The 15034-nt window shown below is 52.1% G+C and overlaps 1 protein-coding gene across 8 annotated transcripts in view; it reads left to right on the top strand.

The window, feature by feature from the left end:
• The window catches only part of Fam178b (family with sequence similarity 178 member B), a 110112-nt gene that overhangs the window by 88213 nt on the left and 6865 nt on the right, over positions 1-15034 (top strand). For 6 of the 8 annotated variants that reach the window (XM_040729351.1, XM_040729350.1, XM_040729349.1 and 3 more), the window contains one exon: positions 6338-6463. The exons of 1 other annotated variant lie outside the window; for it this stretch is intronic. In XM_040729351.1, coding sequence (XP_040585285.1) covers positions 6338-6463 — 126 coding nt within the window. Of the gene's footprint in view, positions 1-6337; positions 6464-8245; positions 8581-15034 lie in introns of those variants that run through there. One more of the 8 variants, XM_040729355.1, reaches the window with a different exon arrangement.

Raw genomic sequence — 15034 nt, 5'->3', positions numbered from 1 at the left:
GGGGGCCCCGAGAGTGGGGAATCAGTGGTGTCTGCTTGCTGCCCATTGACCCTCAGCCCAGGACTGGCCCATGCCAGGTAGGCAATGTAATGCTTGTGGGATACAGAGACATCCAGGTGAGTGTCAGGGTCCCCAAGGTGAGAATGCTGTAAAAGCCACCATTGGGAGAGGATGACTCAGTCACTGAAGAAGGGAGAGCAGGTCAGGAAGTTAGGAGCAGCTGAAATTCAGCCAGGTTGCCCAAGGCTGCATGACAGCCTGCTATGGGGGCCTTGGTTTTGCCAGAGGGGTTCGCTAAGCCCCCATAGAGAACTGACAAAGAAGAAAAGTCAGGACTCCAGGAAGAGTAGGCCCCTGATGTCTCTTGCCCAGAATCTGTGTTAGCAGTGACCCAAAGGTGAGGTCATTTCAAGGCTGAGGGGTCTTCTTGGCCTGAGACTGCTGGGGGGGTCCAGTAGGGCTGCCTAGTCCTGAAGAGGAGCCACGAGGAGGAGGAGGCACATTGTGTATGCTGCTTGGTTAATGAGGGAGTTAGCTCGGGAGGTCTCTCAACAAGCAAGGATCCAGGATCCCAAGGCCAGTCAGGCAAGTGGAGCCGGACTGTGCTTTCTGACTCCAGGTCCTTTCCTTACTCCTGCCTGCTCTGACCACTGCAAACCCAGCTGTGTGCCTGTCTGCTCCTCTGACACTTGATTAGGCAACTCAGATCCCAAGCTCAGCCTCAGACACCAGGTGTGACACTACCAGATGACTCCTGAAGAGGGGTGAGCCAGCTAGCTGTGACCTGGGTGACTAACACTGCCTGAGGATAGGCTTCTGAGAAGGTACCTGAGCCAGGGCTCGAAGGATGAGTCCATGCTTGCTGGGTGTAGTCAGGAGGAGAAACAGCCAGAGTCAGCTGTGGCTCTGGAGAGAGGGAGAGAGGGAGAGAGGAAGGCTCAGCAGGTGTGTTTAGATGCTCTGCTGCTGGTCTCTTCCTGGTGTCTGGTCACCAGGCACTCTCTTTCCTAGTCTGACCTGTCAGACTCCTTAGACTTGCCTTCAAAGGATCACTTGTCCTCGCAGCCGCCGAGCACCTCCACACAGCCATCCCTGCCCTTACCCTCTCTTGGCCTCACCCCCCGAATGCAACAGCTCTGGTTGTGCACCGGCCCTCCTTCCACCTATAACAACTGCCTCTACCAGGCAGGCAGCACTGTGTTCCGCAAGTACTGTTCCTCATTCTTCCCTCCCTCAAAGCCTTGGGCTGGAAGAGCTGCTACTCTATCCATGGTTTATAGATGGGGAGACTGAGTCAGGGAAGGGGGGAGCCAGGATTAGGATTTGGCCATTGGCCACTGCAGCATGCCCCCTCAACCTCTCCAGCCCCTTACCTGGCTCCCAGCAGCCTATACCATTTGAAGGAGCTTCTGGGTTGACTGTCAGAGAAGAGAGTCCTGGGGTTTAACGTGGGTGGGAGGGGTTCTCAGGACCCAAGCTGCCCACCCTGCCTCTTACTCTGTGCCTGCCTCAAGCCACAGCAGGAGCCCCGCCCCGGGAGCACTACAGTTGGAGAACTGGCCTTGGGAGACTGCAAGTCGGCAGAATGCAACAATCCAGCACTTGCGTTTTCATGGAGAGTCCCAGGGTTGGACCAGTAATTCTTGTTGTTTCATTGACTACTGGGAAAACTTCAGAAACAGTCGCTGCTTGGTCTCAGGCTCCAGTGTGACCTGGAGTCTGGTCTGGGCAGGAAAGAGCTGAATTGGATGAAGTTCCTCTTCTGTGATAGGATTAGTCGAGCAGGTCAAAAGAGGCACGAGAAAGAAGGAACGTGGGGTAGGTAAGCGTCCAGAGAATGACAAGTGCTGTGGAGAAAAGGGAAACGTATAGCCGGGCGCTGGTGGCGCACGCCTTTAATCCCAGCACTCGGGAGGCAGAGGCAGGTGGATCTTTGTGAGTTCGAGGCCAGGCTGGATCGACAGCCTCCAAAACAATACAGAGAAACCCTGTCTCGAAAATGAGACAAACAAAAACAAAATTAAAAAAATAATAAATGGGGGGGCTGGAGAGATGGTTCAGAGGTTAACAGCACTGCCTGCTCTTCCAGACGACCTGAGTTCAATTCTCAGCAACCATATGATGGCTCACAACCATCTGTAATGAGATCTGGTGTCCCCTTCTGGCCTGCAGGGACACATGCAGGCAGAACACTGTATTAGTAATAAATAAATCTTTAAAAAAAATGAAAGAAGAACAGAAAAAGCAGCATTGGATGGGTAAGGTTTTGTAAAGGTGAAGAGAGGGACATTTGAGCTCAGGTATAGGAGGCAAGGTTTCCTGGGGGGGGGGGGGAGGGGTGTTGTGTGTGGTCACTTCCAGTAGAGGAAATAGCATGAACAAAGGCCCAGGGGCTGAGTAAAGGACACTTAGGTTGGAGGGAAAGCAAAGAGGCTGGTGTGGCTAGAGCAGAGGGCTGAGGTAGACTAGCAGAGACTGCGGTCAGAGAGGCTAAGAGAAGGTTCCATCGGCCAGAGCCATAAGGCCATGGTGAAGCCACGGGCTTTCAGGCCCAGAGTAGAGACAGAAACTGAGGTGAAAACATTTTCAACAGTTAGCTGCTGTGTTGAGACTAAAGTGTTGGGGGATGGAGCCTGTCATTCTGCAGGGCAGTTGGCCTGAGGTGATAGCAGCAGAGGTAGGTTGTGGCAGATGCTGGGTCGCTTCCCGAGGACAGTCAGCAGGGCTAGAGCAAGCAGGAGCCCTCCAGGAATCAGACATCATGCAAGATGTAGGTGGGACAGGGTGGGAGGAAACCCAGAGGGTTTTTTTTTCTTTTTTCTTTTTTTCCGAGACAGGGTTTTCTCTGTATTTTTTTGGAGGCAGTCCCAGAACTTGCCCTGTAGACCAGAGATCCGCCTACCTCTGCCTCCCGAGTGCTGGAATTAAAGGCGTGCACCACCAACACCAGGCCCAGAGTTTATTTCTTATACCAACCTCTTGCAACATAGAAACAAAGCAAAGCATTCTTCAAATATGTGTGTTTTATTGTGTGTGCGCACACCACAGTGTCCATGTGGAGGTCAGAGGACAGCTTGCAGGAGTCCGTTCTCCTGTTTTCTCCTTCCTAGGTAATCAGGCTTGGCAGCAAGTACCTTACCCTCTGAGCCATCCTATCAACTCATTGTTTGGAGATTTCCTATGAAGCCAGTTGGCCTTGAACTTAAGATCTTCCTGCCTCTGCTTCACAAGCCCTAAGTTTACAAGCATGTACCATCATGTCTGGCAAGAAGTCACTTTGCTCAAAAGTCTTTTTTTGAGACAAGATTTCTCAATGTAGTCCTGGCTGTCCTGGAACTTGCTATGTAGACCAAGCTGGCCTCAAACACAGAAATCCTCTCTCCCTCTGCCTCCCAAATGCTGAAATTAAAGGCATAACCCACCACATTCAGCCTCAAATCATGTCTTGAAATTTGGAAAGCAAAGACTTTGAGTGCCCCAAATTAAGGAGGAATAGGAAAGTTTGACTCTCCTGGGAAATGGTTAACTAACTAAAGTCCTAATGCTAGTTAGCCATTTGTTTGCCTAACAAGTACTTAATAAGCACGAGCCATGTGCCAGGCATGGTCCTTGGCTGCGTGGTCCCTGCAGGAGACAACGTTGAGCTCATGGCCAGGGAGAGGGCTGATAATAGTACACTAAGCAAGCGAGTTCTGTGCCTGGGATAAGGTAAATGATGCAATAGGATAGGGACCAGCAAGGGTGGTAAGAAAGTGCTGTAGGCTGCGGGTTAGATGTGACAGTGACTCCCATAAGGAGGGGGCAGCTCTGCAATGTGTCTGTTCAGCCGACATATGAGGGCCGAGACTCCTGAGAGCAGTAGCAGCAAGTCATTTGGGACCTACTAGTACCTTACAGCCACCTCTCCTGTGCAAATTGGAGCCACTGCCAGGATTTGAGAGCAAGAGACACATGCTGTGTAGACAGTTGCTTTGCCAGGATCTTTTCCTGCCAGGAGACTGGCAAGGCCAGTGGAGGCCTGTCCTTCTGGGTGATCATCACTTCTTGCCCTGAGGTGTCTGTCCTAATGGGTTGAGTGTTTGCTGAGTTGGCACTCTTCTGTGGAGGTAGGGGGTAGGGGTGGAGAGGGTGTCGTCTGGTCCTGACCCTCCCCATACAAGACCTTTATGAACCAGAGAAGCCTTCATCCAGTAGAGGGTGGCATGTGGGGGCGGGGCGATGCGGAAACAAAAGAGAATCTGAGACCAAAAAGCAAGACTGTACTGAGGCACCGCCAGTGCTTTCTGGAGCAAAAGGAAAAACACAAGAGTGAGCAAGTGAGCTTGGTCTGTGCTTTCCCTACCAGCCCTGCCCCCAGCTCCTAGAACTGGGAGGGTCCGGGCTCTGCTAAGGCGAACCTTCAGTCACACTGGGGGCGTAGTCTTGGAGGCAGGGCGGGGCAGTCCAGTGCTTGCACAGCTGTGAGCTTTGAGCGGTGAGCTTTCAGCGTGCGAAAGGGCAGGGCTGTTTTGAAAATTAGCTCGAAGGCTGGCGCGAGGCAATGGCGCTCTCGGTGCAGCCCCAGACGGAACCTATCTCTATCCAGGTCCTTCCTCCCCGTTTTCGCTGCCTTCTTTCCACATTCTAGGAGCCAGAGCCAGCCTGACTCCTAGCTCCTCATCCTCCTCTCCCTGCCCAGCTGCTTCTCTCCAGGGCTTCTAACGTTAGGGCAGCTGAAGTGCTGAGCAGGTGCTGGTGGGTGAGTCACAGGAGGAAGCCAGGTGTGGTGTGCCACCCGGCTGGGCTCAGGCTGGGAGCTGGGCTCGGGGCTCGCCCTCTTGCCTGTGGCCACACTGCACCTGCTAGATGTAAGGAGTCGGGCCTCTTGAACTACCCTGACACTGCCTCTTCTTCTGAATCCTCTCCCATCCCTAGGGTTGCACATGGATGACTTGAAGAGACTAGAACTGGGGCCTGACTATCTGGACCCAGCCATACCCCAGCACCAGGGCAGTCCTTGCTGGGACCCTATCTAGACTGCTCAAGCCCATGTTTGAGGTGACCAGAGAGAGGGGCTAGCTTCAGGACACAGGCAGGTTGCATCCCTCCCAGGGGGTTCACAGCCTGTTTTGTTCAGAGGGGATGGGCACCCGGTAGATTGACACATCAACCAAATCGCTGTGTAGACCTTGCAGGGGAACTCCCAGCTAAACAGACCAACTGAAAGGGTGTTCCTGAGATTGAGAAAACTGCGGATAGCTAAGGGATGAGCATGAATTATTGGTTATTTTGTTGGACAAGAAAATAGTATGGCTTTTTAGGAAAAGGGAAAAGAGGGCTGGGCAAGGCACACATCCCAGTACTCAGGAGGCACAGGTAAGAAGATTGCTGCAAGTCTGAGGCTAGCGTCGTCTGCAGGGGAAGTGCCAGGCCGTGGGAGCACCGCAGGCGGGACCCTATCAAGAGAGAAAAAAGAAAGTGTGCTGCTGAAATGACCCGAGTTCAATCCTCAGACCCCACTCTGTTGAAAGAAAGAACTGACTCCTGCAAATTATCTTCTACCATCTGGGTGTTTGCTATGGCTTGTTTGCCCCCCCACACACAAATGACATGTAATACATGTAATGACATGTAATACAAAAATGCTTGCATCCCATCACTTAGGAAGAGTTGGGAAGGCCACAAGGTTTCGATCAGCAGTGTTATTGGTATTATTGGATGCTATTATAACTTGGAACTTCTCTGTGGTTTAGAAGACTCGGTATTTGGAATTCCTGGGAGGGAAGAGTGTGGTACGGATGCAGAGAAGTTAGGAACAGGCAGGCAGGGCAGTTGTGGTCATGGTTCATAAGACGGATGGTAAAGCTGAGGACATATTCTGTCCTCTTCCTGTGGGCTGACCATGTCACAGCAACACGCTAAGTGACGAGAGGGGTGTGGGAGAGACTATGCCACTGACTAGAGGACTACTCAGGTGGCTGAGGGAATCTCTTTCTTATTCCTGCTTTTCCAAGGAGTTTGGGTAAACCCATAAGCCTCAGGACAGTTTCCTAATTTATCAAGTTAAGGAAGGGCTCACCCTGTGCTAGGTAAGAGTGTGTGTGTGTGTGTGTGTGTGTGTGTGTGTTTCGAGCACATGCCTGTGTACGCCCATGTGCATACATACATGCCCATATACATGTCCTCCTCTTAGGAAGAAGGGGTGTGAGCCATTTTAGGGAGGTCACGCCGCTCATAAGGGAGAGGTGGATTTAGGTTCTGGAAGCTGGGGTTGTGACCCTCTGCACCAGTTGAAGGTGTCTCCCAGAGCATTGTGTCCGCTCAGTCACTCAGTCACAGTCTCCTTTCTCCTCTCCAGCTAGCCTTGCTCAGCCAGCTGCTCAGCCTCATGAGGCCATCATCCCTCAGGCAGTGTCTGGGTGTTGAGACCTTGCCATCCTGTCAGGGGCAAGAGCCAAAGGCCAATGCTGAGATAGACCACAAGGTAAGTTCCTCAGCCCCTGCCTGCCCTCACCAAGAAGACCCTGCTACCCCATTTCACGGGGAAGGTGGGGCTGTCCCCATTGCACAGCCTGAGGGGCCTGTGGCTGCTAGTCCTTCCAGAACCGCAAGCCACTGTAGGACAGAGGCCAGGAGGCTGCTGCTGTGTGTGTGTGGGGAGGAGGTGCTTAGTATCCCTCCCAAGCCTGTAATTAGCACCCTTGCCCCCCCTTTCCACCCCCCGCATGTAAGTGCAGGTGAAGCTGTGGGCACAGGCATACCAACAGAGCTATGCCCAGTTTCCCTGTTTATTCCCACTAATTTTAACCCAGGCTTAGCCCTTGACCTTTCTCCAGTTCTTCCAAGTAAGTTCTTCCGAGGTTTGACCAGCTTTCCTGAAAGCCAGCCTTTGGCGAGAGTCAAAGGCAATGAAGTACCCCGGTTTGGGAGGTTAGGGTTAGGAATAGCAGAGGCCTGTACATCCCTGGGGTTAAGAACCAAGGTGGGTGTGGGGGCTTCCAAGTGGATCTCCAGGGGCCCTGCTATCCCTAGAGACCCCGGGTGAAGAATGGAGATAGGGATCTTCTAATTCAGGAAGGCAGGGATTCAAAACTCTGGTTCCTGAGGTTGAGTATTAACAACCAGAAGTCCAACCTCTGGGCATCACTCTGAAAATCAGATAAGTGAATTAATGACTTAATGAACACAAATGAACCATTAAGAAGATAGGATAATCCCCAGGTGCACAGGTGCACACTCCCCTTCAGAACATGCAGGGAAGGTGGCTTTCGCCCTGGGATTTGTATTCGTGCTTTTACAAGGCTCCAGGCTCCCAGGAAGGCAGGGGCCATCTGCACATCCCTTTTCCTTTCCGAAGTATTTCCCAGGAAACAGGAGTGGATGACACAGACGGGGGAAGAATCTGGAAAGGAACTGTAGTCAGTCCCTGGGTGGGTAGTCTGTCATGGCTGCATACTAGAGGCCCGGGATGACAAAAGGAGTATGAGCAAAAGGAAGAAGAGGCTGACGTCTGGGCTGGAAACTGTATGGCCTCCAGGAACCTTCCCAGCAGCAGCAGGGGTGTGGCCTCACCCAGGCCCCCAGCTTCCCCTGGCTCACCACATTTCTGACCTACTGGTAGCAGGGCGGAAGGTGTCTGTGTAGCAGTCATGGGATGAGAGGGTGAGAAGGCTGAGGGATCCTTTTTTTGAAGGGTCCAAGCACAGCTACCCCCTCCCCCTTGGTTGCCTGTTAGAGACAGTTCTGCCCTAAAGCTGGAGGAAAGAGCAGTGCATCAAGGTGCTTACTGCCCCCAGAGCAAAGAGTACACTGGTTGGGGACAACAGTAGGGGCAGGTGGGGCTGGGGTGGCTCTCAGAACCCCTGTGCTGCAGCCTCTGGGCTCCCCTTCACCTTGACCTCTGGTGGTGAAGTAGCTAAGAGCAAAGGCAATCGGGGGTCAGAGGGCAGGACGGGAGGGAGTGAACTGGTGGAGTGCCATGATAGAGAGAAGTGTGAAATGATTTCAGTTCTGTGCCCTGGACTGGGTGCTGTGGTGGCTGGGAGGGGCTGGGCCAGGCAGGCGACTGGGTCCCACTCCACCTCAGCCAACTGACTCCTCATTAGGCCTGAGCATGTCTCATCTTCAAAGATGAGATGAGGCTACTCACCAGCCAAAATGAGCAGCGGCGTCATCCGCCCTATTTTACAGGGAGTGGTGGTCTGGGATGGGGCCGCCTTTCATCCCCAGAGCTCAAAGTCTTTGCCTTTTTGCTTCTTGAGTGCAGTGGGGAAACTGAGGCCAGAGCTCAGGTCAGTTGGAGGTGATCATGCATGGAGGAGACAGCTTCTTCCCAGCCTTTGAGGCTGCCCTGCTGAGCTCCTGCCTGTCCCACGCTAAATACACTCATGTCTGGGAGATTTCCTGCCCTAAACTGCGGGGGTCAGAGCCCTCCTCCAACCCTGCAAATAAACACTTCTGCAGGCTCTTCTCCTGGTCTTCCCACCTCCTCCTCCCCCCAGGGAGGGCACAGCGTGGCTCCACTGTTGTTCCTTTGCACGGCTGTCTGTCTCACCGTGCTGTGGATCTCAGCATTGCATGTTTTTGCCACTAAGTGATAAACTGAACAAATGAATTGGATTTCATCCTTCTCCTCCTGTCTACTCCGTTGTGGCTGTCGGCTCTCCTGCCCCCATTTTTGAAACCGCCCTCCCTCTGCTCTGCCTTTGACCAGTGGCAGCCCTCTGGCCCCTTAATATCCTTGTATCATTAAGACCACAAGCATTTATGGAACCCTGGACTTCAGAAGTATTACCTTGGGTAATGAGAGAACCAATCACAGGGCATTGTTGGTAATTACCAGTTAGTGAGGTTCCTGCCTGGGAAAGCTAACCACCAAGTACTTTAACAAAAGAAGCAACTGCTCAGGCTTCCAGCCTGTGGGGGCAGGGAGGAGGAGAGAGCAGGACTGAAGGCAGGAGCAGACTGGGTTCCCAAGAAACCTGTTTGTCCTAGCAGGGTCAAAGTCACTTACCATGCTATTAGCACATACAAAATATGCTTGGAAAATCAGGCTGACAGTGGAAGGCCAGATTTTAACTCAGTGGTAATGTGCTTAACTAGCTCATGTGAGGTTCTGTGTTCAATTCTCTGCACCACCAAAAGGGGAGAAAGAACTTTTAAGATTAGAGTATAAGATTCAACGTTTTAACCATTTAAAGTGCTGTGGTCCAGGCTATTCAAGAAATTGAGCCGGGTGGTGGTGGCGCACACCTTTAATCCCAGCACTCAGGAGGCAGAGGCAGGCAGATCTCTGTGAGTTCCAGGCCAGCCTGGTCTACAGAGTGAGTTCCAGGACAGTCGGGACTGTTTCTCAGAGAAACCCTGTTTCAGGGGGGAAAATTGAGGCAGGGAGATTCATTCTTCAATAAATCTCATAGTATTTATATATAGTGCTGATCTCCTTGCTGGCTGTCTATGCTCTGGGCTTGCCTGGTTTGAGCGGCTCGTCTAGGTGAGAAGATGCTTGGAGCCTGGCAGCTCCTAGCAAGAGCAGGCATCTTGTCTGTCAGAGCCAGGTGGGAGATGACATGTTTACACAGAGTTGAGTATAATAACACTAGGGCTGGCCTTCCAATGCTTCCTCTTGGCCCAGGGACATGGTTCTGCCAGAAAGCTCCTTCCCAGACCCCATGAGACTGGCCTTCTGGCTGCAGGCAGAAAAACATTGCATAACTTGACTCATTCTTCTCCTCCAGTCTACCAGCTCAGCTCTCCAACCAAGCACCAGGGTTTCCTGGGACATTTGGTTTTAACTGTGGTAGGTGTTAATCTGGATGTGGCCAGAGTTAGCCTAGTTATATTGTGTCCACTCTTGGAGTTGAATTGTGACCCATTCACATTTATGGAGGTGGCTGATGTTTTGGTCTTGTTAAATCTGCCATTACGTTTCTTGTTCCTGTTTAACCACAGTTTCCAAATAATGTTTGCTTTTTCTCCCAGGACTATTGCTCTGTGTGTATGCATTTACTATGCATAAGTGTATGAATACATATGCATGCATGTATATGTGTGTGTGTACACATGTGTAAATGTACATACTTGCACTTTTTTTCTGATCCTGCTGAATATCATGATACCCTGTCACATGTTAAGCATGTGCTTGCTACTGAACTACAGTACAGTTCTGATGCTATATTAATGGAGTTTCCCCTTCCCTTAGAGATTTGGAAGGTATAGGGAACCAGAATCTTTATGGTGAGATGGGAGCTTGTCTCTAGTTGGTTAAATTTGAGGAAGTTAAACTGTCTCCCATTGTGGAATGAAAACTGAGGATAAAGAGACCAACTTGGCACAGGGAGCCTACTCCCCCGCCCCCTCCGTGCCTGATAGTGGATGCCTTCCAAGGCTGACAGCTTGAGGCTTACTGAGCACTGTACATGGGTCAGCCTCCTGCAGGTGCACTCACTCGTGGAAGGTCCCAGGCTGCAGCCTGTGCTGTGCTTTAGAGGCCTTTGGGAAAGCTTGTTTATGGAGGAGCAGTGATTTTATGGGGGTGGGGGTGTGCTTTTGACTGTGAGTGATGCTGGAGATAGGCTCCAGCCAGCTACTACTCCACAGAGGTGTGTGTCTGCCCGGCCTGTGTAGAGGGCGTGAGCCTCCGGTGTGTTTGTGTGTGAGTGCCCTGTGTGCATCTCCTGTAAACCCTTGTGGTGTGCCAGGTGTGTTGGAGGGACTTGATGAACAAGTTTTGCTGCTTTTGCTGCTGCAACTATAGACTGCAGCTGTCTGTCCCTGGGCTGGCTGACCCTGCCAAGAACTGCCTTAATGGGCGGTTGTGGTAGGGAGAGGCCAGCTCTCGCTGCAGAAACAGGACAGGGTTAGTTGCCCCCTGGCATCTCTGTGCTGGTCTCAGTCCACCCTTGCTGGTACTTACAACCCCAACAAGGTGATGTGTGTATTCCCTGGGGCTTGGCTTGAGCCTGTGCCATCTTCAAATACAAGCAGATTCTGGAGCCTCTCCCTTTGCCCTTCTCATCTGAAAGTGCAGTAGACCGCCCCCCCCCTCCCCTTCCCCAGTGCTGTTCTTGGGTCAGGGCAAAGTTAAGAGAGCCAGGAGGAAACTGGATTTGAGGAATGGAAAATAGACATGCAGACTCCTGAGTTCTTCCTGGCTAGCTTTGTGGTTTTGTTCCATCTTCCTTCCTCGAAAATGAGGAGCAGTAGCTGCATTCTGTCATGACCCTAGTGGCCTCTGAGAAGCTGACATTGTAGATGCCTTGAGCTACATGCAAGTGTAGACTGAGGCCCAGGCCCAAGCCAGCTTTGCTGGGTTCCCAGAAATCTGGCTTCTTTGCAAGAACTTGAACAAGGCTTGCAGTGACGGGGTTAGGCCCAGGGGGCAGGGTGGGTACCAGGGAGCCTCTGCCCGCCCCCATCACCTACAGTCCTGAAGACCAAATCACAGCAGATGGCCTCAGCCTTGAATCTTCCTGTCTGTTGAACACTTAACCTATGGCATGTCCACTGTCCTCATGAACTTAAACAGAGATGCCTGTGAGGCTGGGTCCCCAGTCAACCTCAGCCCTCAGCAGCAGGCCTCCATTGAAATGCCTGGCAGAAGTAAGCCATGCAAGGACCCTTCCTACCATTGCTATACCCAACCTGGCCTCTACTTCTATCAGGCCTGAGTCAGGCCAAAATTGGGTGTGGGAGCCCTTTCTAAATGCTGTGTCCAAGCAGCTCTGCCTTGACTGACTAGAGAGGAATGAGAATTACTCCCTCCTACAGGGTTCACAGTCTTCTTGGCTGCTGTCTGCTCCCCATCTTCTCACCTGTTCTGTCCCCTTCCCTTTTTTCTTCCCTGGGCCTCTTTTGATGGAAATACAGTTCCGGTCACCCTGGGGGGACTCCTCAGTGGCTGAACCCAGAACTACATACACCATGTCATAAAATCCCAGTGTTACACTCCCAATGCTTGGCTCTATCCTATGGTATATTCCCAGACAGGCTCTCTCCTGTCTGTGTGTAAAACCCTACATTGACCTCCTTTCCTCAGCCACCCTGGCCAGGGGTAAAGAACGAGCTTCTGTCCCTGAGTCAAATCTCACTAGCTTGGCATGGACCGGGTGGGATTGGCTGGTCACATGTATTCTGCTGGAGTCAACTCTGTAGATACCACCATGGAACATTTTGGCCTAAATGTAGGGGACAGGAGGCTGGGCCACTCTTACAAAGGAAGAGGTATGTCCTAGGTACCTAAAAACTTTGGGCTGCATAGCACATCCTGTTCTTCTGTCATGGGCTTTGGGAGAAAGCAGCTCTCTTTGCAGATGGCCAGTTCCAGTTACTCCTTGCAGAGCTCCACATGCTCACCATGCCCTCAGGCCTACACGCTCACCCATGTGCTTGTACGGGTATAAGCCTGGACTGACACACAGCCTCACACATTGATTCCTATAGCCAGAGATTCTGGGACCCTGGCAGAGCTAGGTTTTTCCGTCTAGACTCCCATGGGATCAGGGTCTCTGGTTCTGCTGGAGAAGCAGGAAGAGCTACTGTTATGGCTTGTCATCTTGCATACCCCACCCCCACCCCTAAAGGAAGCCAGAGAGGCAGGGCAGCCAGGGTAGGATCACTCTTTCAAGGGTTTGCCCACAGCTCTGTGGTTCCTCCCTCTGGAGAACAGACCTGGTCCAGCTGTCTGGCATGGTGGTGCTTCAGCATGTGTCCTCAGCCTTCCGGCTTATGTCCCACCCCTGGCTCCTGTGCCAAAGCTGCCCAGCTCCCACCCAGTCCTAGAGCAGGGGCAGAAGCCTCCTTGGGTCCATTCTCAGAGTTCAGGTAGAGCTTACAAGAGGATCCCACTGTGAGAGGTCTGGGGTCTCAACTCCTTTCCTGGAAAGTTAGAACAGGCTGGAGCCCATGCTCTGAGGAAGGGGGGGGGTGTTAGGGTACATTCTGGGCCTCTCAGATCCTCCAGCACCCTGGGAAGAGACCTCCTGCCTCCTGACCCAGCTGGGGTCCAGAGAGAAACTTTTCATTTAGTGGTTGTTCCCACCAGCTGAGGTGGAAGCCCTGTTCCTGTCTAGATGCTGCCAGTCTGTCCCCTATCACCCTAAAATGACTTCATCTCTGTTCCATTTTTAGGGTCCCCCACCCTCACAGCCCCATCACTTTCATTTACAAAGTAGGATGGCCTGCCCTGCAACCCAGTGGTGAATCTGGCAGGCTTTGTCTGTGACGTCTGCCACCTGACCTCTTGACCCTGTGTCTTCAGGGACACTAGTCTAGGAAAGGGTATTATGTCACAAGTCTCATTTCCTAGCAGTTAATCATGTGTCCTCATCATTTCCTACTTGCTAGAACTAGTGACCAGTCCCCTGTCCTAGGCAGAGTCACTCTGAGAGTCAGCTTTCCTTTTGGCATGGAACCTTGGTTGCAGCCCTCTGCTCCATTGCTAATCTAGTGCCTGCCAAGGCCAAGGTCACGGAGTATAACCTTGGAACTGGGGATGCATGGACAAGGGGAGTAGCTTGTGCAGTTTACCCCCAGAAATGGAAGAAATAGCACCCTACAGATCCAAAAAGGCAGGTGCCATGTGCCAGTGTTCAGATAAGGTGTAGTTAGAAACATGCATGTCCTGTGCTTCCGTGAAGGAAAGATAGAACCTGCTTCTCTCCTTAAGCTGAAGTTCTTGGCCTGAGGCCTGTGAGTGGCCCTACCTGGATTACTTAGGACTAATGATGTTGTTGCTTGTGCAAACCCTGAAGAAGCCCCTAAACCATGCTCTTGGGCCCAGGCTAATGTCCCCCATATACCCCAGGAATAGCCTGGTCTCTATGTCCAGTCTCTAGAACATCCAGGGACCTCTGTTCTCTTCTACAGTGTCAGCCCCATTTAGAGAGGTTACTCGAGTACATGTGTGTATGTGCATGCACGTATACACAAACACAACCTGCACACATACACACCACCCACCCACATACACCGCACATAACACACACACACACATACACTACACACATTAACACACACACCACACACATACCCCCACATACACCACACACACACACACACACAGCCTTTCCTGATGAAGGGGGAAGACCCAGACGTCTGCTTCTTGCCATACCTCCCCTAACTGGACATGTTGGAGATGTAGCCAAGCTTGAGCTTCCACATAAGCCAAGACATAGGGTCACCAGGCCTTCTCTGTACGTCCCGTTGGATCAGGATGCTGTGATACTAGATTTAAATTTAATTTTAAAATGCAAATGAATCGTGGTCTACCTGTCACCACAGGTGATCTAGTGATCAGTGTAGCCTCAGTCATTAACTGGATTGGTTCTAGAGCTCATCTTTAGCACACATGCTCTTGTCCTGCCCCTCCCCCCCCCAAGAGGACCCACATGAGGATCAGTTGTCAAGCTAGGCTGGGCTGAGCCTCCAGACCTTAGAGACTGAGCTGAATGCATGTTCCCCAGGGTAGCCACCAGCCAGGGCCTGTGATGTCAAAGGCAAGAAGAGATGAAGTAGCCCTGGCATCCTGGTGCTACTGAACAGGTGTGCTCCCCTGCAGGATGAGCCAGGGCCTCAGCAGTATGTCTTAGAGAGCCACAGTATCTCCCTCACCCTCCTTCCTCAGAGCTCCTGGGCTAGCCCAGCCCTCCCCAGTCCCTAGCAGCTGCCCAGGGCCTGGCTGGACCTTCTTCCTCAGAGTCCTCTGCCCACGGAAAATCTGCTGTCCCCTTCTGCAGGCTCTAAGGACAGGGCTCCATCTAAAGACTGCAGGGTAAGACTGCATCCTTGGTTATGACCTGAGGTGAGAGAGACCGTGCTGCTGGGTTAGAGAAAGTGGCTTCCTGGGAACTCCCTTCTCCCTTCTGCCCTTTGGTGTAAGTGACCCAGCCTGCCCCCTTGGCATTCGCTAGCAGGGGATTTCCTGAAGGATGAGGTTCCTGGGAAATGTCCGCCCATGTTCCCTTTTGTCTCATTTGACAAAAACTTGCAAATGAGTTCCACTTGACCCTGGGGACTTGAGTGATTCCTAAGATGAGAACTAACCGGAGCAGAACCA

The sequence above is a fragment of the Mesocricetus auratus genome, unplaced genomic scaffold (assembly GCF_017639785.1).
Source record: "Mesocricetus auratus isolate SY011 unplaced genomic scaffold, BCM_Maur_2.0 Super-Scaffold_100021, whole genome shotgun sequence".
Taxonomy (NCBI): Eukaryota; Metazoa; Chordata; class Mammalia; order Rodentia; family Cricetidae; genus Mesocricetus; species Mesocricetus auratus.
The sequence above is the reverse complement of the archived record's forward strand: the minus strand, read 5'-3'. Positions and strand labels throughout refer to the sequence as shown.